The sequence below is a fragment of the Dermacentor albipictus genome, unplaced genomic scaffold (assembly GCF_038994185.2).
Source record: "Dermacentor albipictus isolate Rhodes 1998 colony unplaced genomic scaffold, USDA_Dalb.pri_finalv2 scaffold_112, whole genome shotgun sequence".
NCBI classification, from domain to species: Eukaryota; Metazoa; Arthropoda; class Arachnida; order Ixodida; family Ixodidae; genus Dermacentor; species Dermacentor albipictus.
The window spans coordinates 135,555-159,128 of NW_027225666.1; the positions used below are offsets into that span (position 1 = coordinate 135,555).

The window sequence follows — 23,574 nt, forward strand, 5'->3', positions numbered from 1 at the left end:
ATTCTGTTAATGTTTGAGTGAGCATGTATAGGCTAGGTCCCCATACAGAAATAGGCGCTGGTAATGCAGCCATTGGTGTATGCAGCCATTCAATTTAACACTAGCACCGAAGAACAAGTAGAGACTTGGCAAGAGAGGGGTGTGACATACCGAAAGAGCACTATAATTTGATGCCACTCCCGAAATTACAACTTGTGGCGCTGGTCGAGATAAATGGTAAGATAGTTCGAGCAGGCAGCAGCAATTTCACAACATAACGGCTATCAGCGAGTCACGCCAATTGTGAGGATCGGTAGCTGCTCACATCACCAATCCAATAATTTTGTAGGATCATACGAGGTCAGATAGAAAGCGTATTTATTTATGACATATTATTGAATATGTTGTGCTGCACATGAGGTCCATGTGTTATCGTAGGTAGCTATGTCACTGTAAACAAAGATACGTGTTACTGTAGAGCCGCGTTTTCTTTTATACATGAATTCACTTCGCATAGGCTTGCCAGTGTAAGCGTGTTGTAAGGATATAGGGGGTCCCAGCTAATGTTAGCCAAGCGGTTCAACGAAAAAAAGCACCGTGCGAGCTACTACTTTAAGGCCTACGATCTTGCGTTGTCGAAACGCTGACAAGCGAACGCAGTAAGTTTATAATTTATTCGTGCACCGTGTCTATTTAGTATATTTTTTTCTTGATGCAAGGCTTAGCTAACGTTAGCCGGGACCCACAGTATGTATAACCTTACACATAGAATAAAAAGCTCAATAAGCAAATGCCAGAGAATAAACGGCAAACAACCCACAAGCAGCAGCTGACTAAACGTATTTCTCTTGTACCGGGGAGCAACACAATGTCCTCCAGTGCTGGGATCACCCGAAAGCGAATTAACGACTTTTCGGCTGGCTCAATAGAAACCCTCTGAAAATCTCTACAGTTCTTCAGAAAACAAACTAGTGGTTCTGGGGAAAGAACAAATGGGCGAGGGCTCCATATGTGTGCAGGAAAGTTCTTAGAGTTGGTAACACCGTGAACTATAGCCGTTCTTCTTCTATAGCCGAGTGCCGACTGGCACCTATAGCGTGTGAACTGAGTGACGTACCCTGAGCCTTAATAAATGAAGGCGCCTTTTCTTACTCTCTTGTTTAACAAATGTTCAAAATGTTCTTCCACACATTATAAACGCTGCTACACGTTTTTCAGGCTGATTCCGATGGCTTGTATGGGAATATTCATGCTCACGCTGATACGACACTTTGGTGAGGGACCTTTGTGGAACGAGTACATTGATGCTGAGATTAAAAAATGCAACAAGAACTGGTGGCTTCTGCTCCTCAATGTTCAAAATTTCCTCAGACATGACGAACTGGTAAGAGTCTGGTTTTGATTAAGAATCAACTACAAAAGAAAAATACCACCCAAATTTCCACAGAACAGTTTCCTAATGCCCCCATACAAGAATTTAAGTTGTTTGTAACTTGTTTTTAAAGGGAACAAGTAATAATATTTGCACCTCTAACATTTATCTCTTCTACGTATGAAAAAAGCGATTGACTTCATTTCAGCTCATTTAATCAAGAAATATTACAGCGTTCACTATACAAGGTCATACCCTCTTCTAGCATATCGAATTTGTAATATACCAAAAGTCACGTTGGCGACACTGCATTCAGTAACAGCTCTTGTGCGCCATAATTAAATATAAAACTTCCCATTTTATGGTTCCTTATCTGGTCCGTAAAATGTGTTTCTGCTTTGCTGTGTTGACAACGAAACCTATTTTTATTGCAGTGTCTTGTGCCCTACTGGTACATATCCGTAGACACACAACTCCACATCTTCTTCATTGGCTTCGCGATTTTATTGTTCAGGTGAGCTGCGAAGGTGAGGTTTGCTACAGCCCGATTGCTAAGCAAGGCCGCTATAACGTAAAGCCATTCCAAACTTTTCTACTGCAATTCTGCATTCAGCCCTCCGCGATTGGTCAAAAACCTACTATATATGTAAAAACCATATATATATATATATATATATATATATATATATATATATATATATATATATATATATATATATATATATATATATATATATATATCAGAATAAAAATATATTGACATAGTTTCACGTTATACGGCCCCAGATCCATTTTTTGTGGTTATTCATCTGCGTTAACTGTCTTGTCGTGGTAGCTATTGAGAGTGTAGCCAGCAAACAATTTCGAGAAAATGCCCTGGATTCAATAACGAATCTTAAAAAAGTATATCCGTCCGACTGTTATGCTGCCTCATAATGCCAAAAAGTGGTATGCTACGTGCGGGAACCAAAAGATTCCTTGCCGGAAGCTGCATGGGAAGCCGTGGCCAATTAATTTGAAAGGCTGCCTTCGAACTCGGTGGCTGGCGCTGCAGACTGCTGATCGCTGTTTCATTCTTTTGTTTTCCTTCGCGCTTTCAATGTGCAATTATGGACTTCAGCGTTTGCCACGAATTACCGCACACGCAGTTTCCCGTTGAGAAACGTTCCTCCTCATTTCGTCTCACTCGTGAAATCCTTACAAAAGAGATAAGTTCTATAAACCTTACTTTGTCACTGCCTCTCTCCTTCCAGAAATTTTTACCTTTCGGTGACCGCTATGCTTTTCTTGGTGATCACAAGCAGCATAGTGGTTGCGTGCCAGACTCTGGTCCACAACTATACGCCGACAGCGCTGTTTGTCGCAGGGGATTCAACGTGAGTACAAAGGCTGCTTTCCCAATTTTATTCGTGTGCCGTGAATAGTTATAAGAGACCAATGAAGGTCGAACAAGGATGCCCAACAAGTGTGTTGAGTACCTCAACACCTTCGGACCACAAATACCGGCTTCCACGTTATTACGCGCAAAGTCGGTAAAGGTAGAGTTAGATGGGCCCTTACAGGCGAGCTTGGAAGGAGTACGCCTCCGGCTGTACTCCGTTTCGTTTCTTCGCAAAAAGGGCAAACTTGCTTTAAAATGTATAAAGGAAAATTAATAAAGAGGATATTTTATCACGCGTGAATACTAAAACATACAAAACATAGAAGAGTGAAAAAAAAAGAGAAAACATCAGCAACGCGGGCGAATCCCTGCATGAAATGGCGTGTATTATTTCGAGCACATGTCAACGCTTACAGAAAAGAGTATTTCACTTCACTGAAAGCTCTCCTTTGAACGCCACTACGTAGCCATGGTCCATGTATAGTCCCAAGTGACCAAGGATCATAGCCCAATGACCTAAGCTTAAAGCGCAGTTGTCTTTGCTGGGCATATAGGGGGCAGTAAAGCAACACGTGGACTATGTCTTCATCCACCGTTTCACACGAATGCGAGGCAGAGTTCGTACGACGAATTTTAAAGGGAAAGTGCTTTGTGCAGGCCCTATCAAGGTGACAAAAGTGAAGCAAGCTTATACACTGAATTTCCCGATATACAATGAACTTCCAGGCAACCACAATATATACAATTGATGTATCGATTTGTTAACAAAGCAGGCCGCAGATGTGTCGCTGGGTATTTTCGCTGTACGTTTTTAACCTCGCTGCTGAACAGCGGACTGATATATTCTTCTCCCTTTCGTGTGCATGTCCTGACAGTTAGGTCAGGAGTTCATTTCAAAATATGCCGGTATGACAAGGGAGCCATTAAAGTACAATTTCATGACCGCGGTGGTTTTCGCAACGTGTGAACACTCTGTAAATTTCCCGATTATTTCACTCAGTGCATATTTTGCCTCAACATTACAGAGCGCCTGAAGAAGAGATTGAAGCTGTGAAAATTACTCACCTCTTTGGAAGCATGACTTGCCGCACTAAACCTCGGCGCTCCCGAAATCACGTATAAGCTCACACATGCGCTGTGTACTATTAAACTCGGTATAGCATAAGCACACACTCGGTTGTCTTTGTTGCATGAGTCATCTGGGTGCACTTCTTTTGGGCCGGCATGTGTTGGTTGTGGATCTGAAACAACACTAATTATATCGCAACGATTGCTGAAACTTCACGCTTTTTCTTCATTCCCTCGATGTTACAAAAAGTCGTGGGTCTGTATAAATCCATGAATGCAGTGGTTCATCATTGTTTAAAAAAACGAGAACGATTAATTTGTACTGGAGCAGTTGTGAATGTATATTACATTTATTTCTTAGTGGTAACACTTCGAATAGCTTGCGACACTTATGCTGAGCAAATATCGTAAAAAATACCGCAACGTCCCCTTCAGCCTCAACGGAGTGACTGCATACACTCGCGCTTCGGCCATGACCTGTGTGCTTCGGGTAGCTAGCAATTCGAAAATGTTTTCAATATTTTTAATATAGTACGGAACTTCGGAAGTTTAGACTAAATAGAAGACTTCTTGCAACCAGTAGGTGCAAATTGTTTTCAGCTGAAAGGGACACACTGTGGAGTACTAACAATGAATATTCTACTACTGATCGTACTAGAGCGATGTGAAGCCCCAATACTATTTACGGACAGACAGATGTGCTCCAGCAAGTTTAGCGCGAATGAACACATGCATGCTTGCCCGTAACGAAACGTTCCTCCTCATTTCGTCACGCTTGTGAAACTGTTGCAAAGAAGTACAAGTCCTATAAGTACACTAAAGTGATTGGTTATCTTTTTATTGCAAAATATTAAGTTTACTTTGCCTAACATTTGGCTCTGTTTACCCTATCTATGTCAGTCCGCTTAAATTGATAGTGCACTCACTCGTTTGCTATTCACTGGGTGTACGGTTTGTAGAATTTAGGTGTCATTACCTGTTTATAAATTACAAGGCTAATTCGGGTAGCTAGCAATTCGAAAAAGTTTTAAATATTTTTTGCAAGCGTATAATTCTGAGCTTAAACTTCAAGCGTAGATTACAGCCCTTGTGAGATGAAAGATGATTCTGCTCGCGCACTTGTTGGCAGGCGCCCAAGCTCTTACGTGGACATTACCAGCAGTCGTCGCCACCATTCGGAAAGACCGGTGGGCACAGCTTTGGCTTTGACCAGGCAGTGGTTTAGTCTAAGTAATTTTTACGTGGCCTAAGATAGGGTTCAGTACATGAAGTGTCATCTGGACTTGAGTGTAATTTGGTCATTATTTTTCATCTGCGCAGGTTTGCAAAGGAGGTGCTTGAGCAAATATATTTCAGACCGTACACACACTTTGGTCCTTTCTGCTTGGGTATGATCATTGCCTATGCGTTTCTCACGAAGAAACCACGCTTTGAATTGGGATGGGTATGTATTTATTTATTATGATGCCAAATCGTTCTTTGTCACATTGTGTCGGTGAATTTCATTTTGGGCAATAGGTTTGATGAGCCAGGATTGTGTTGACAACTCGAATGGTTTTCGGTGTGCCAGTGACGGCTTTATCACAGAAGAATGTGCAACATTCTTAGTACCTAATGTTCCAAACTGGGCATGTCGGAACTCTTACACCTGACGCAGTTTTTGCCTTCTAAAGCGATTTTTTTGTGTTCGAGCACTGGAAATGTTTCTTAGTGTAGTGATGTGTGCTCGCGTCCGCAAACAGGCACAATGGAGCTTGCTACCTCGTGCTCATCTATGGCAAGTTTTACCCCGCGAAAAAAAAAACGAAATGCAAGACGAAAAGCAGGAATATACGCAACGTCTTTGTGTGCTTACCTTTGATGATTTCGACCCAAAAACAGGAGGTGTAAAGGGGAACGTGAAGGCCCTACATGGAATAGGTACTGGAACGGAGTTCCAAAATCCCTGCGCGTTTCATTACCTGTGAGACGAACTCGCGTGTTTTGTTGAACCTAAACATTGAGCCAGTGCGAAGGGATAAGGGCTGACAATTTTGTTCCAAAGTAGTGCTATCAAACGCCGTCTTCGTAGGAACATTGCCTATAAAAAATATAGATATGTGGCTGGAATAAAGCAGGTATATATGTTTTACGCAGGCACGCAGTCTTTATGCCGTGTTCCTCATTGGATGCCACTGTTTCAACGCAGAGATCAGGAGAAAACGAACCCGTGCATGATTCCTGCCCGTGTAAATAACTGATGTTTTCGCGTTAAGTTACCGACTGCAATTTATGGCTATGCCAAGGAGTTTCGCAAAGTTTATTACTATATTCTAGGTTATTTTTTGCATTCACGACTGAATTGTTTACGGGATGCGCCAGGAGACATTCCTCTGCTCGGAATGCGGAACACTTAGGAATAGAAAGTAAAATTACGAAAAGCAAGTAGGCACTTAATGCCGTGTTCCTGCTAGTGGAATACTCCGAGACCTTCGTCGCAGCAGACGACAACAAACAATACGTTGTTGCCTGAAACATAAATTCCCCAACCGTCAGCATGTTTTCTTCGAAGTCAAGACGTGCGAAGTGCGAAATAAACCTAAGCATGCACATTGACATGTATCCAAAATATACGAAGGTTGGCCGAATTTTTTGGGTCACGTAAAGCCTTCCTTTCCCGACCTCTGGGACGCACGTGTGAATTCCACCCTTCACCTTAACCAAAAGCTTTCCTGGTAAAGATGAGTGAAAGAAGCTTTCGGAACCTGTTGGAGCCTCGCAATCGCCATCTGAGTTTACAAAGCATCAAGGGGAACTCGCCTATGGAAGTCGTTTGAGGTAATGAAGGCTTCAGGATTCGGTCCTCAGTCTCTTTTCAAAGGCACCGCTTGGTTGCCAGCAACTCAAGCAAGGCCAGATATGCTTGCCGCCAAAGACATCCTCCTCGGTCTCTACCGCTCCACATTGCGTATACGCGCGAGGCAAGCTGCCATCACTTACCACAGACCATCCGCCAACTGTAACTGCTCGTGTTTTGTACTACTATAGACCTACACGAGCTTGAGCGCGGAAGCGCGAACACTGCCAATTCGCGCGTCAGCACCAAGCAATTTCGTGCTAACATTTCTAGAGTTAAATGTTGCGCTGAAATGGTTGAGCCGCTGTGACAATCATATGTTGTGCAAGGGTGTTTCCATAATATACCACGTCTTCTTTTAAATGCACATTAAGACTTTATTATCGTTATGGGGGCGCTCAAGCACATAATGCACTTGCTCCACAGTGTTCTTTTGAAACTATTTCGGGCTTTGCAGTCGGAACATACTTATGCTCATTACAGATTTCGGCAAATAAGCGAGTCAGTACGCCTGCGCGTATGTTTAAATATAGTTCGGGTAGACTCAACACGCTTAACTAGTTTCGCCGTCCCAAATTCTTTTTCTTTCCTGTCCTACTACGAAAACTGCAGAATGGCAGCACCTAGAGAACCTGAAATAACACATTGTTTTATATCAAATGCGCTCTGGAAAATTTGCTACAGAAAGAATAATGCAGTAAGGAGCCACGATCCTGATTGGCAGACGGACGAAATTCATAAAAATCTGTCTATTGCGCAACTTTCCTGCTCTGACTTAATGGCTGTACTGGAGTTCCACGCAGGCAATAACGACAGCCCTTCATCACGTAATGTAAGTGCGATGGCCAACAAGGTTTCTTATTTGACCAAGACTCGGCGCACCAAGCTGAATAAAGCATCTCACGTCCGCGTAAGCCTAAACAGCTGACATCAGTAAAACGTAGTAGCACATACAGAGTACAGCAGCTCTCTCTGTCAACGCAAGTTAAACAATGTAGTAACAGTAAATATGCGTTTTCTGTGCAGGTGTGCACGTTATTCCAGGAAAATAGCAATCGACAACTGCTCTATTACTCTTTGTAGCCCTCATCCGTCTACTTCGGCCGTCGCCGCTTGTGACAGCATACTATGCCATTGCGGTGCCGCTATATATATATATATATATATATATATATATATATATATATATATATATATATATATATATATATATATATATATATATATATTGTGAGGAATAATTTTCCCGCTTCCAGTCAGCCATGATCATTGCGCACCGCGGCTTGACGCGAACTTTACAACATCCCGTATGAGAAGCTCCATGAAACCCTACTGAAAGAGGCAAGAAACTGCTGACATTGGTGCCCAAGCAAAAGGCAGAACTGAAGTGCGCACTACGTCCCGTTTCCTAAAACACTGTTAGATATGCTTATTGATTTATGCTGCGTTAAACATGATTTCCTATTCCAGAGATCAAAACATGTCAGGTAGACTGCCATAACAGAGCTTGCCTGGTCACATTACATCGTGTATACGAACAGCGTCATATGTTGATGCAGCCTCACGCGTGAAGACATGGCAGGGCAAGGGTTACACTGCCTGATTAGTAGCCCCTGCGCTATTCGCAAGGCGATGGTCTGGTACCGAGATCAATGTTCTTCAAAAGCATTCGCGCTATAAAATTTTTCCCTTAATGTTCGTGTTAGATTACATACACTAGGGGCCCTATAACGTAAAACTATTCCAATGTGCTCCTATTCCAATCTCCTGACGTCAAATTTGCGTAACCACCAACAAAAGCACCGGGTCGTCACCCGCAGGTTTGTCTCAACAGACCAATCAAACGCTCTCCTCGTTTATAGGAGGTCACTTTTGTTTGCTTAAAAAACGAATAACATTGCCTACACTGAGCGGCTTGTCGTATCTAATGGGCTAACAAGAGGCGAGGAGAACGCTAAATTGGAGAGGGATTCGATGGGGCCGAGCCCCTACACTGAAAGTCGATAACCAGATGAAGAGGGTGGTGCCGGCGTCTACGATTGGTCGGCTTTTCCTTGCTAAGCTTGCCGTGGCTGGCCGAAAATCGCGGCGACATGCAACGGAAGCTCAAGAATGACGCTAAAACGGACCCTCAGCAAAGAAGAGTGGGCAGAATGAGGGGTAAACGTGCCGAAAGCGCTCGAAAACGTTACACGGCCACGCAAGAAGCTTTATTATACGCAAATACACCCATGCTCTCCGGCAGGTGCGAGTAGCCAGCGTCTGAGCTATCGGCGGCAGCCATCTCTTATTCCTTTCGGAACGGGGCAGCCTGCGGCTGTTCCGAAGAGAATTCAGTTTTGTTCGGCATATTAATGCATGTTTATCGCGTACACGTCACTTTGACGCGGTGAGATTTCGCGGTTTTTTGACGTCGCGTGAGAAGCAGGTGAAGTGGGTGCAGCCCGAAAACATTTTACCAATAGCCGAGGGCTAATGATGAAAAGGTGTCGAATCAGAAATAACAGTTTTTATTTTTTCTGTTAGATCATGCATAATCAATGTGTGCACATCATATCAGATGGGGAGGTATCGCGGTTTTTGTGACGTAGCGTTACAGACAGGTGAAGTGGGGGTGGGCGAAAGTATTTTTGACCAATCGTGGAGGGCTGATAGCAGAATTGGAATAGAAAAGTTTGGAATGGTTTTACGTGATAACGCCCTAGAATGCGCGAAAAGTACTACCGCCACTCTGCGCCGGCAGAGGCACTAAATATCCAGAGATATCCCTGTCGTGTTGCAAGAGAGAGGAAGCTTAACGATCCCCTCACCAGGCTCCATAGTAAATTTTATACGCTTGATTATACACGATTGTATGCTCGAAGTTGTTACGTGTCCTCTCGGGAACGTTCTGCCGCAAGAAGTGTTCAAATTGGCTCATTATTAGCTGAGACAGAAATATTTCAGTGCCACGAACCCATCATTTCAGGTGGCGAGCTCCACTGCAAAGCGAGACCCTCTATCAACATGCATCGTATAACCTCCGCAAGCGAGATTCCTTCCCTGCATTCTTCCATAGCGGACCTTGAGGGTAGCGTGACGCATGCGTCACTGGCCCCGTCTTCATTATTAAAGCGAAGCTTTTAGAGCAAAGCTTTCTTTGCCTTTTCCTTCGACTTTCCCACTGCTGCTGCTACTGCTGGTGTGGCCGCAGTGGCTCCTGCTGTCCGACACACCACGTCGGGGCTGGTTCAGAGCGTGTGCATACATAGAAGGAGCGTGGCAGAGAAGAAAAGAGACCTGAGTATATCATTTGGACCGCATCAAGTCGAATATGCACAATACCCTGTGGAGCTCACGAGTCATCGCCACAGTATCCTTTTGACAGCTGAATGATTCCTAAAATCAACCCATGACCCTGAGTCCCCAGTAGCTGCGGAGCACATGACCAAGGCGGCGGTCAGACCTGTGACGCAGCAGAGGGTGCTAAGAAGCTATGGGTCCTGACAGGCCGCCAATGGAAACTGACCCTTGCAACGTTTAGCAAACGAACCCTCTCGAGTGAGGCTAGCTTAGCGGGACTCTTTAAATAATTATCAGGCATTGTTTGGGATATTATCGGCGTTAGTGAGATTTCAAGAACTGGTGACGCTTACATTTGCTAAGTAACGGCCATGTCGTCTGCTATAGAGGTCTCCCTGATAAGAAGCAATACGGGGTAAGACTCCTAATCCATAAGGACATAACGGGCAACATTCACGAATTCTGCAGCATTAACCAGAGGGTAGCAGCAGTCGTAATCAAACTTAATAAGAGGTATATATTAAAGGTAGTACGAGCCTACGCTCCAACATCCAGTCACGATGATGATGAAGTAGATCAGTTTTATGAAGGTGTTTAATTAACGATAAGAAATGTGCAAACTCAGTATCATGCAGTAATGGGCGATTTCAATGCAAAGTTACGCGAACAGCAGGCTGGTGAACAACCAATTAGCAACTACGACATTGATTCGAGCAAAGCTAGAGGAGAGATGCTGTTGAGTTCGCAGGAAGGAATAAGCTTCGAAGATTTTTTTCAGGAAGTGTAGCACCAGAAAGTGGACCTGGAAAAGTTCTAATGGAGATACAAGAAATGAAATTGATTTCATACTCTCTGCCGATCGCAGCATAGTGCAGGATGTAGAAGAGATAGGTAGGGTAAAACGCAGTGATCATAGGCTAGTGAGGGCTAGGATTCAGCTCAATTTGAAGAGGGAAAGAGTAAAATTGGTCAAGAGGAAACAGATCAACCTAGAGGCAGTAAGACTAAAAGCAAACGAATTCAGGCTGGTACTTGCAAACTAATATGCAGCCCTAGAACATAGAGATGAAGATAACATAGAGGCAATGAATGAAACCGTTAGTAGTCCGGCTACAGAGCCAGCAATTGAAGTGGGAGGAAAGACGCCAAGGCAACCAGTAGACAAGCTCTCCCAAGTAACCGAGGAACTAATAAAGAAACGATCAAGAAAGAAAGTGTCCAACTCAAGAGATAAGATAGAATTCGCGGAACTATCAAAACTGACCAATAAAGCGAAAATAGGTGATATTCGAAACTATAACGTGAGAAAGACTGAACAAACCGTAAAAATTGGACGCAGCCTGAAATCAGTGAGAGAGAAACTTAACTTGCCATAGGACAAGCCAAGATGTATGCGCTGAAAGATAAGCAGAGTAATATCCCCAGCAATCTCGAAGATATAGTAAAGGAAGCGGAAGAATTCTATACTGACCTGTACAGTACCCAGTGGAGTCAGGATACCTCCATTAGAAACAGTAATGAACAGGATACAAAAACTCCTCCTATTACTAGCGCATGAGGGCCTTGAAAGACATGAAACGAGTAAAAGGGGCAGAAGAAGATGGAATTACAGTCAATTTAATCAATGATGGAGGAGACATAATGCTTGGAAAACTATCGGCTCAATACATGAAGTGTCGATCGGCTTCAATGGTCCCAGAAAACTGGAAGAATGCAAACATAATACTAATCCACAAAAAGGGAGGCGTTAAATAATTCAAAAATTATATGCCAATTAGCTAACTCTCAGTATTATACAAAATATTTTCCAAAATAATCTGCAATAGAATAAGGGCAACACTGAACTTTAGTCAATCAAGGGAACAGGCTGGATTCAGGAAGGGATACACTACAATGAATCACATCGAAGTCATTAATCATGTAATCGCGGAATCCACAGAGCTCAATATTCCTCTCTATATGGCTTTCATAAATAACGAAAAGGCAATTGATTCAGTATAGAGATACCAGCAGTCAGAGGCATTAGGTAATCAAGGAGTACAGACAGCTTACGTAAATACCGTGTAAAATGTCTACAGAGGTTCCACAGCTACCCTAATTCTACCTATAATAAAAGGGGCCAGACAGGGACAGGGGCCAGATATGAAAGGACATATTGAATTTTTCTGCTTTCAATGATCTAATAGACGCGATTTACACAAGCGCAATCTCTGTTCTTGATGCATAGCTATTAAATTGTGAACCTGGTGCTTAAATTTCTTTTCAAACTTCCACAATTTTTAAATGTATTAAACAAAATTCAAGCACTGCATCAAAGTTCCGCTTCCAAGAGTCACTATAATTTAACTTTTTCTTTCAAATGCATCTAATTTCATTAAAATTGGTCTAGGGGTAATCTCAGAAAAACATTTTTGCGTTGTACATGTATTCGAATAGGTTGCGTCGGAGTTGGGCCCGAGCTAAAGCTTCCTCTTAATGGCGAACTATCTATTGCCGTGCATCAAACGGTCTATGCACATAAATGGAAGGCGTGACTAGTGACTTCTCCATGGTGTTGAGCCTCGAAAGATGATGAGAAACTGAGGGTATACTAGCGCATGTGTTGTTGCCAAATGCGGCAACACGAGTTCCGGCACGTAGAAGAGACGCGCACCGCAGCGCACTCCGAGGGCACACACTGCGTCAGCGTAGCCAAGGCGATTGTGCGTTGGTAAAAGTTCCGCGTTGCAGTAATGGTTGCGGGGTCACTCGATAACCACAAGCGGCCAGACACAACACAGGCCACACAAAATTGGTTCCCCACAAACTCCCTCTGAAATCTGGCCGCTGCTCAGAGGAAACATTCCAAGTTTGCGGCATCGGGGCGACAAGGACGGTTCGCATTTCTTTCCGCGTCATTGTCCTGACGGGCAGCACGCTCAAGGGACCACCCCACCCACGGGAGAGCGGAAAGAAAGGAGATACCCAAGCGCTTGGAACGCCGACAAAGAGAGCGCGGTGCGAACGTAGACGTGGCCGACGCGGGTGAAAGTGTAGTATCTGTCCTCATCAGCTTAATATCTGATACGGGTTCTATTTAGACCTACGCATTTTTTTTCTCACCTGCATGCGCATGGGGTTGCGCCGGAGGAGTTTTCGGCATACAGACAACAGACAGAAGGACGCATCGGCTAGCCATATACAGCTTCGCTGTAAAAAAGTTCCGTTCCGGTTCTGCCCCGGAATGAAAAAAAAATTCTCTATAACGGTTAATAACGGTTTTGGTTCGCATGCAAGGTTCTCGAAGTAAAGTAACGATAAAAACATAGCATATATTTTTCTCCATGTGTGAATTATGAATTCTGTGATCATGCTCAGTGCTTTTAGTCAAGGCAATGTTACATGAAAACAGATGCAGCACGTCATCGAGTGTACTCGCCGAAATGCGACACCACTGTTCCCATAAAACGAACTGAAACGAATGAATAAACTTCGGTCGCAAAGCGTTGCGCACGTACAGAACTAAACGAAAAGCTCTTCAGCGAGCAAGCGCTGGGTTTTGCTACGGTGCCGATTTGCTAGTGCACCGAGTAGCAGGCTTGGATTATTAGTGGAGCGCTCGACCGGCTATCACTCGTTCTATCCCTACCAGAGATACGCGCTAATGCTGGCTTTGCTTGACGTCGGTCGTATCGAATTGCCGACTTTCGCCTTGAACTGAAAACCTATAAAAATATTCCAGTTTAACTACGAAACAAAATGATCATTAACGTATTGGTTACGTTTTCGTGCCACAAGAAAAATTATTTTTTTCCTTTTTCGTTTTTGTTTTCGTTCCGTTCTGACACACTGACTGGGCCTATTAACCGTGAGCAGGCTAGGCCTAAACTAGCCGTGTTTCTTGAATTTTTTCTTTACACTTCATGCGCCCTAATTGTACATGCGAGCGTCAAAAGGCGTTTTACAGCAGAGTTGCAGAATGGAGCCTAGCTTCCATTCCATTCCATTCCGGAGAGTGAAATCTCTTTCAATTTCATTTTTTTTTTATCTCAGCGGGATGGTGCGAGTCGAACCTTTAACATTCCTGGACTTCGTCAGCTCACCCATTACATTCCTCCAATTGCAATAAATGAAACTCTTTCTCAATAATTATTTGCTACTTGCGCTTGCGTACCTCATCACAAAGCATATATTGGAATCCTTAGCATAATGTTGCTATTTCTTCGCGCACATACTATTATTTTGTCATCTTAAAAATCGAAACGCGCTGTTGTGCTTTGCAGAACGATCGTACTTGTCTCATATTTACAGGCCCGTTTTACCCGGTATAATTTTTTTGAAGCCCTACCTCTGTGAGCGCCTGTTATCGCGATTTGTGGATCGTAGACAGCGTGTCGCATGGCGCGTGTTAGAAATCACTGTAGACTGCCGTAGGGTGCAACCATGTGCGACATCGTTTTGGCCCTCCATCCTCGTTTCGTAAACCGTGCGTGCTGTTGCTAAATTGAATAATGCTGGGCAACTTGAAGCTGCTGTCTTCAAAAGCACTTAAACCTTGTAACGGAGAAACGTTCCCTGTACTTCATAGGTGTAAAATATTGTTTTGTTTGTAGTTACCGCGGTAGAAGCAGTCACTTCTAAATCGATACTCTAAGAAAGGGTATTCAGTTAGAACTGAGAAATGTAAGGTATTGGCCGAATCTGACTTTACCGCTTTTGTAGTCTCGTTTATTATGCACGTTTAGCGCTCCTGGTCTATGTGCTCATTGCATTCCAAATTCATTCCGGAATCTTGGGCTCTCATTCCATTCCCATCGCATTTTCCCGAACGGCAGTATCGTTTCACACGCGCTCGCTTGAAAATGTTGGATGAGTTTGGAATCATTCCCAGCTGCGGAGTTGCCATTCCGTCTCTGCTTTAATGCAGTTAAATTTTCTGTCTAAAACTTTTGATGCACTATGCGACGGTCACTAATCGTACGGGGGACTGCTCTCGAATTTCTCGAGGAGTGTGCGCAGTTGTGAAAGATACGCGTAGGAGTAGTTGTTCGGGCAGGCGAAGGAGGAGTCATTAGGGGAAATGTCTACAATAGCTGTAGGCACAATATGGTACAACACATCAAATCAATAAAATAGGAGAACGGGCGCTGCCCACCAATCAGGAGTAGTGCTGGCACGGGTCTTGGTTATTTTGTCAGCAGTGTTATTTCATAAGTGTCGGTAATGTTACCTTACTCTAAAAATTATCACTGCCACACATATGAGGTTGTCGTTTCTTTATCTCCGACCCGAAGCACCACAAACTCAAGGACTTTCGGCACTACGAAAATGAGTACTTCCTACGTACTCATTCCTGTACATAGCAACGCTCTCACTGCTTCATTTCTTCTGATCAATATTTTTCCCATATATTAATATACGTCGCCATCCTGGTCACCTTTGGTTCATTCCGGTAACGCAGGTGTGCCAGGGAGTCACGTGGATCGCGGTGCTCCTAGCGGGAGCCACCGTGCTGTTCTGCCCCAAGCAGTGGGGCGACGGGGACACGCTGCCTGCGCCCTGGATCGCAGCTGCCTACGCATCCTGCCACCGCCTCGTATGGGCGCTCTGTATCGGATGGCTTGTGTTCGCCTGCATCTCTGACAGTGGAGGTGCGGACATCAAGCTTAATGCGTCTGTCGGTAATTTGTCGTTAATGACAAGGTGAACAACGTCGTCATCAATCACGTAATTGAACGGGATAGAATATCAGCCGAAAGAAGGAAAATGAAGCCAGAAGAAACCCTCCTCAGCATTGCTCGCTGAAGCGACACGTGATTCAAGTGTTACCGCTATCCCATGCTATTAAAAATTAAGTGGATTGCAGAATCGTTAAAAATTGTGATGCCGAAATATATTTTCTGATATTCCTACATGCCTAGGTGAATTATAAGAAAGGGGGTTAACGGTGGGGCCCGATTTTTATGAATACTATCATGACAAGCCAAGAAACAGACACCAAGAAAAACGTAGAGGAAATTATTTGTACTTACTAATTGAATTAAAGAAATAATAAATTAATGGCAACGAAAGTGAATGAAAAAACAACTTCCCGCAGGTGGAGAACCATCCCGCGTCTTCGCAGTACGCTTGCGATGCTCTAACCGAGGTGAATTATAGTGACACGTGTACTTGTTTATGATTTTCTGGTGACCGCTTTTCACTTACTAACATATGTTAAGCCTTATTCCTCAGCGCAGGATACTCCTGCATGTATCGTAAATTTCTCTAATGCTATCGATGGTTCTATCCGTTTTAGGCTGTCGCAGAAGCTTGTGTAATTTGATCTTATGACCTACGCGAATTGCATAGTAGTTTATGGAAAACACGGGTGCACCAGTGATTACTCTGGCACCTTCGATGACTCATGTGTAAAGCCGACGCGCTTGACCCGTAGATTACGCGGATCATATTTCGACGATCGGCGACATTATTCGCCGCTATCGTTGTCCTTAGAGTGTAGCATGTTTTTGTGGGCATAGGTTCGTCCAATAAAACTTAGTTTCTTGATTCGCAGTCTTGCTACTGTGCTCTTTACCGTCACTACTACGTGACAATACACAGCTTTAGAATAGCGTTTGTCGCCTCACGTACGTTAAACGTAAACACCTTTGCAGGACGTTATGTTGCGCGTCTTTTCAAGGCCTTTACCGTAAGGGAACACAAACGCAAGCAAAACGTAATAAAACGGGGCGCCGTTTGGTGACTCGTGCCAACGTATCCAGGCCAAGACAATCCATTAGCAACCATCCTGTTGTTGCTATGCGGGCGCGTCTCATTAGGCTACGAGGGCCGGAATCACCAAACGATCTGAGAAATTGGGCGCGATATGTGCTCATAATTGACGTTTAAGGTGAGTTTAGAGAAAGGGAAAGGTCATTTCAATACTTACTGCCGATCAACGCAAGTGAGAGCGTAGCCATAACGAGAATTGACGCTGAAGCGGGATCCATGGGTGCCGCCATGTTTGACAACGCTATTTCTTAGCATTGGTAAACATTATGAGCCTTAAACTACTCAAATAATGTACGTTATCATAACGTACTTAAACAACAGAATCAAAATAAGGTTGAGAGCATGCGCGGTGATGACAATGGTATTTATTTAGGTACGTAACGCGTTTACGTTTGGCAGCAAACGCTAAGCAAAACCTTTGTAATAGCTTTTCACTAGCTGTGTTTACATGAATTATACAATGTAGTGCACTGCATCAGCTTCTAGCTCCTCGCAGGGGCCTCTGCGTCAGCAGGCGTTTGGTGTGCTGCGACACCACGTACCCGAGTACACGAGAGTTGGACCCTGCCGCGTTTATATGCGCGGCTCAGCCGTGTCCGGGGAAAAGGGGATCCCGGGGGTTGATTCAATGTCGGGTGTTTGGACCGTTACGCCCCCTTGGCGGGGGCAACACACCTCTTTGACCTCAGCTTCACGTACACCGCACCCCCTGGCTGACCCACCCGGTCGAAATCGGTATTCGCCCTTTTCCTACTATTCTCTCCAATTTTCGTAACCGGTCCTCGTTAGAAAGCACCGAAAATCGGAAGCGCTGCTCTACTTCTTGAGCTCCGCGATTAGAAACATGAAAAATTGCCCAGTCTTGTATTTCTTTTTTTTTTGGGGGGGGGGGGGTGTTCATGTAACAGTGACCCTACACCTTACCATGAATACTACCCGTGGCGTTGTCTGCGGCGCAGATCTGATAGAATTGTCTGAAGCCGAACTTCTAGAGGTTTGGAATGCTCAGAACTTGATCAATGTCAAAAGAATTAAAATGAGGCGTAACGGAAAAGAAATCGATACCAAGCACCTAATATTTACATTTGGCTCAAACAACCTGCCCGACACTATGGAGACAGGGTATGTGAAGATCCGAGTCAGACGGTACATCCCAAATCCTCTGCGATGTTTTAAGAGGAAGCTTTAGCTCGCGCCCAACTCCAACGCAGTCTACTCAAATACATCTAAAACCATAAAAGCTTTCTGAGATAACCCCCTGACAGATTTAAAAAAAAAACTTGCTGCATTTCAGAGATAAAGGTAAATTCTAGTGAATGTTGGCAGCGGAATTTCGTTTTCGTGCTGGAATTTTGTTGCAACAATTTTCAATGTACAAAAGTTTGAAAAAGAATTGACGCAGAACTTTACAAGTTCATAGCTGTGCACTAAAAACAGATATCGCGATTCTGTAAACGGCTTCCATTAGATAATTGAAAGCGGACAAATTCGATAGGTCATTTTATATCTCACGTGAATTTGCTACGTTGTGTACAGAGGTTTTGCAAAAACTGTATGTCCATATTATTAAATGTTTTGAGATGCATATGTAATTTATGAATTTTGTACACTTTAGATGTGCTACTAGATGCAATTCAGAGAATTCTTGTATCATCTTTAATTGCTGAGTTAGAGAGCCGTAAACTTGCTAGTTCCACTTTCTGAAAATGTTTGATTTGGCAAATTTTTAATAAAGAATGACTCCCGAAACATAAAATTCGAAACCATCCGTCACGAGGTTTTAAGTTGCTCATTTAAATGCAGCAAACCTCATCAAATTTGGTGCAGTGGTTGCCGAGAAAAACGAATTCTCCTTTTACATGTATTTAGATAGGAGCACCCGAGCTAAAGCTTCATCTTAAGTGCCAGCTATTCGGCCACAGTTCACAGAACTGCTGAGGCTTTTAGACTTGTGCGAATTGCAGTGCTAATGACCACCTCTCTGAGTCATGCTAAAACTCTCTCCGCTGTGTGAACTGCGACGGGGAGCACGCCACGTACTCGTGGTCCTGTTCATCATGGGAAAAAAGAAGAAATAGTAACAATCAAAGTAAGAGAGAATATATCATTTAACGCGGCACACAGGCGGGTTTCATACCTGCCCAAGAACAGCTCTGCCGATGTGACGCTTTAGGGGCCGGCGACACTACGCCTTGTGGCGGCAGCGCGGCCCACACACAATGATCTGGCGGCGACGCCCCCCCATCCCCCCGGCGGCTACAGCTAGCGCTGTTCCGCCGCCCCAGCAGAAGGGACCATCGACCTCCGGGCCGGTAGCCTCAAAGATCTCGTCCGACGTGTCAAGGCTTTCACGTCAAGCGCAGCGCTCGGAGCAGCGCCTCGGAGCAGCGCCTCGCAAGAGGCGATGTACCCAACCGCCAGCAAGACGGCGCCGCCAGAGCCTAGGAGCGGCGAGACTCTCGCGATCACAGACAAAAAAAAAACCTTGTGTCCCGGCGTCTGGAAAGGGCCAGTGAACTAATCCTCGTCTCCTAAACAGGCAGCACAAAACCTATTTATTATAACACGAACAAAAATGCCACAATGGAATGTCAGAGGACTTATTAATAACCTCGACGACATTATAGAACTACTACACAAACGCAATCCGAAGTTCCAGTGTGTTCAAGAAACACATCTGAAACCTACGAACATCAATTTTCTTCGAAATGACAGCATCTTCCGAAAATACAGCGACGAGGCTAACACCTACGGCGGTGTAGCCATGGTAGCCGACAAGTCAGTAGCTTAAGACCGATCCACACGACGGACAAAGTCTGCGGGCCGATCGGTCAGTGATGCGACGTCACGGCCCGCCGCCGTCAGGTCCGGCGCAGAGCACATCCACATGGCGGATCGCCATAGCAGACGGGAGAGGAGCCCAACCAGCTACACTCTCGGCCAGAGTGTTATCATTGTTATTATTCCGGCTCCAAACCCACAAAGCCGGGTACTGCTCCACGAGGGATACAAAATAAAAACCTCCTCGTCACTCCAACAGGACACGGTGTTTAAAAAAAAAAACATATCTGCTGCACGCACGTGTAGGTGGAACGGCGGACATGAAACGACTGGCTTGACTGGCTTTTGCTGAGCCGAAAACTAGATGGGATTTGGCTGAAGACGCTCTGTTGCCGGACAACATTCGTTGGCTAAGCCAAAATCGCTGCGGTTTGCATGCGGTCCGCCGTCAAAACTGAAGCGGGAAAAGCCTCGGGGATTTGCTGGACCGCGAGGGCCACGGTCTCGCGCGGGCCGACGGCCGTATGCACGAAATGGTGAAGTCTTATCACGTGATGCGCGGACCGCGGTCCTGAAGAGCAATTTGGTCCATCGTGTGGATCGGCCTTTACTGACACGTCGCACTTCAGACGACCCTTCAAGCAGTGTCGGTTAGGGCCATTGGTTTTATTAAATTGGTCCCTGTGTGTTCCATTTATATACCCACGAACCATCATCTCGAGAAAACAGAATTTTATAACCTCATTGATGAGCTTCCCGAGCCTTACATACTCCTTGGAGATTTTAAATCTAATAACACAATGTGGGCAGACTCACAATGCGACGCGACAGCTCGACTCATTGAAAATTTCCTTTTGATCTCGGGTGCGTGCTTTTCAATAAGAAAGAACCACCGTAGTATAATCCACATCATAATTCCCACTCGTTGATAGCCCTGTGATCTGCTCCGCTTCTATTTTACCTGATTTAGGATGGGGTGTAATCAAAAATCCATTCAGAAGTGATCACTTCCCAGTAACGCTGAACTTAGTAAGCCAATATGACTTCCCTCCGCATGACCCGCGCTGGAAACTGGCCTCAGCTGAATGGGAATGTTTTAAGGAATCCACCTATTTAACACAACATTTTATACATAATTATAGTATAGATCATGCTGTTTCATACTTTGCCGCTTTTGTCATAGACGCCACTGAAAAGTTCTTTGCTGAAACAAGTACCACCCCATTCAACACTCGTGGAATGATAATTGTAGAGAGGCACGGAGGAGACAAAATAAAGCTTGGAGCAAACTACGTGAATGTCCTACGGCCGAAAATCTAACAGAATTTAAACAGGTTGAATCCCAGGGAAGAAGGACGGGACGACAGGCAAAGAGGGCAAGCTGGCAGCGTTTTTTTCTCAGGCATAAATTCGTATACTCAAGCGACTTAGGTAAAGGTCGGGCGGAGAAGGCCAAAAGGAAAAGTAATTCATCCGTTGCTCCTTGTGAATGATGTAGGGAATAGCTTAGAAGACCAAGCTGACGCTCTTGGGGAACATTTTGGGCGTGTTTCTAGTTCTAATCATTATTCCGAGGAATTCCTAAAACACAAACAAATAGCAGAACGCGAGGCCATCGACCGTAAATGCAGACAGAACGAACCCTATAACCTGCCTTTTAGCACTGCCGAGTTGAGAGCGTCCCTGACTGCATGTCAGAGCTTTGCACCTGGACCTGACAGGATCATGTACGGCATAATTAAACACCTCTCCAAAGCTACTCAAATATTGCTGCTCGCACTTTTCAATGCTATGTGGACTGCCGAGTACCTTCCTACATCAGGGAAAGAAGCCCTTGTCATCCCGATTCTGAAACAAGGCGAGACCCCACATTAGTAACAAGTTACCGCCCAATCACTCTCACAAGCTGTATTTGCAAACTTTTTGAAACGAAATGATAGACCTTCGCCTTTTACACTTCCTGGAGTAACACAAAATTTTTGATCCATATGGATGGATGGATGGATACCACTTTCTTGTACGTCCGGCAAGTTTAACGCAACCCGGCCTCAGGTCTCCCACGGGGGAACGTCAAGGTCCTGCCTCAACGCCGCCTGATGGGCTTGCTGGACTGTCCACATCTGGATTCCGAGGTCTGAGCTGCGCAGAGCGGCGGCCCACCTCGACTACAGGGTCTCCGGAGTAACTGCCATCCCTCCTATAACTACATTGCACTCCCACAGCATGTGTTTGAGTGTTGCTGGTCCTTCCTGGCACAATTTGCACGTGTCGTCCTGATGCTTATCTGGGAAGATGTGTTTCAGACGGAATGGATTAGGCAAGGTGTTCGTCTGGAGTTGTCGCCAGGCGACAGCCTGCCTCCTGTTCAATTTGGGATTCGACGGTGGGTATATCCTTCTGGCGTTCAAATATGCACTGGTTATGTCGTTGTATCTGGTGAGCCTGTCCCGTTCTGCTCGAGAAGCGTTCGCTATCGTGCGAGAGGTGTTGCCCTGGTCGGTGGTCGGGTCATGCCTCGCGCCATCTGGTGCGTCGTCTCGTTTAAGTTCGGGAGCGCGTCGCCTTCGGTGGTGACGTGCGCGGGGAACCATATGATCCTCGAGCTCGCGGGTTTCGATCTGCCCGCTTTGGCCAGAATGGACAGGGCTTCCTTGAAAATTCGACCTTTGGCATAATTCTTTACTGCCGTTTGCGAGTCACTTAGTACGACTTCGCATTCCTGTTCTGTGAGGGCCAGCGCAATCGCTACTTCCTCCGCTATTTCCGAGTGTTTGGTGCATAGACTGAATGTGGTTCTGATTTTTGACTCTGCGTCTATGACTACGACGGTGTATTTTTGGCCGTTCGCATATTCGGCTGCGTTGACAAAGCGCGTGTTTCTCTCCCTGCCGAATGAACGGAGCAGAGCCTCGGCTCTTGCCTTTCTTCTACCTCGGTTGTAATCGGGGTGCACTTTCTTGGGATGGTTGCCACCGTAATGGTCTCTCTGATTTTGTTGGGGATTTGCATTTTCTGGCCGTGCTGGTTGGGGTACGGTATGCCGAGCGTGTTCGTAATGTAGCTTCCCGTCGTGGTGGTCGACAGGCGTTCGATCTGCGAGATGAATTGTGCTTCGGCTATTTCTTCTAGGGTGCTGTATATGCCCAGCTGAGCCGGGAGCTCGGTGCTCGCCGATTCCGGGAGGCCCAGGGCTATCTTGTACGTTTTCCTTATGAGCGTGTTGATCTTGTTCTTTTCCGCGACGTACCAGTTGTGGTAGGCGGCTACATAGGCGATGTGGCTGACAACGAATGAGTGGATCAGTCGAATGACGCTTCCTTCCTCGATGCCCGCGTGTCTATTGGTTATTCTGTTTATGAGCCTCGTGGCGCTGGTGACTTTGCCATCGATCTTCCTCACGGTTTCGCCGTTAGCTCCGTTGGCCTCAATGATCATTGAGAGGATTTTGATCTTGTTTACTTTGGGGATTGCGTTTCCGTCTTGGGTGTACAGGCCGATTTCCTCGTACTCCCGGGCTCCTGTGTAGCTCTTTGGTGGCATGGCTCTGCGCGTGGGCCGGTAAAGGAGTAGTTCCTTTAAGGAGCAGTGTGGTTTTAGAGGACGATCTGCAACCGACCATCCCGAGCGCATCGAAGCAAATATTCGCGATGCCTCCGTATATACACAATCTTTCTTATCCGTGTTTCTTGATATGGAAAACGCGTACGATACAACTTGGCGTTACGGAAGCCTGCAGCACCTATCCTAATAGCCGGCGGCAATATGTTAAACACTATATAAAGCCATCTACACAACCGTACATTCCGTGTAAAAATAGGTAATGCAATGTCGCGTACGTTCATACCGAAAACTGGGGTTCCCCAGGCAGGCGTACTAACTTGCACACTCTTTGTGGTTAAGATCAACACGCTTCGTACATCATTACCACCAGCTATTTTTTTTCCGTCTACGTAGACCACATACAAATAGGTTTCAAATCCTGCAACCTTACAGTGCGTGAGACAGGTACAGCAGGGCTTAAACAATGTGCCCAAATGGGCAGCCAAAAATGGATTCAAAATCAACCCCACAAAAATTCTTGAGTTCTCTTTACAAAAAAGAAGAGGCCTCTTCAGGATCCCT

The 23,574-nt window shown here is 45.1% G+C and overlaps 1 protein-coding gene across 2 annotated transcripts in view; it reads left to right on the top strand.

Annotated features, from left to right (window-relative positions):
- The window catches only part of LOC139053406 (nose resistant to fluoxetine protein 6-like), an 83,408-nt gene that overhangs the window by 50,436 nt on the left and 9,398 nt on the right, over positions 1-23,574 (top strand). For both annotated transcript variants that reach the window (XM_070530423.1, XM_070530424.1), the window contains 5 exons: positions 1,198-1,363; positions 1,786-1,865; positions 2,605-2,727; positions 5,121-5,244; positions 15,359-15,548. In XM_070530423.1, the coding sequence (XP_070386524.1) occupies positions 1,198-1,363; positions 1,786-1,865; positions 2,605-2,727; positions 5,121-5,244; positions 15,359-15,548 (683 nt within the window). The remainder of the gene's footprint in view (positions 1-1,197; positions 1,364-1,785; positions 1,866-2,604; positions 2,728-5,120; positions 5,245-15,358; positions 15,549-23,574) is intronic.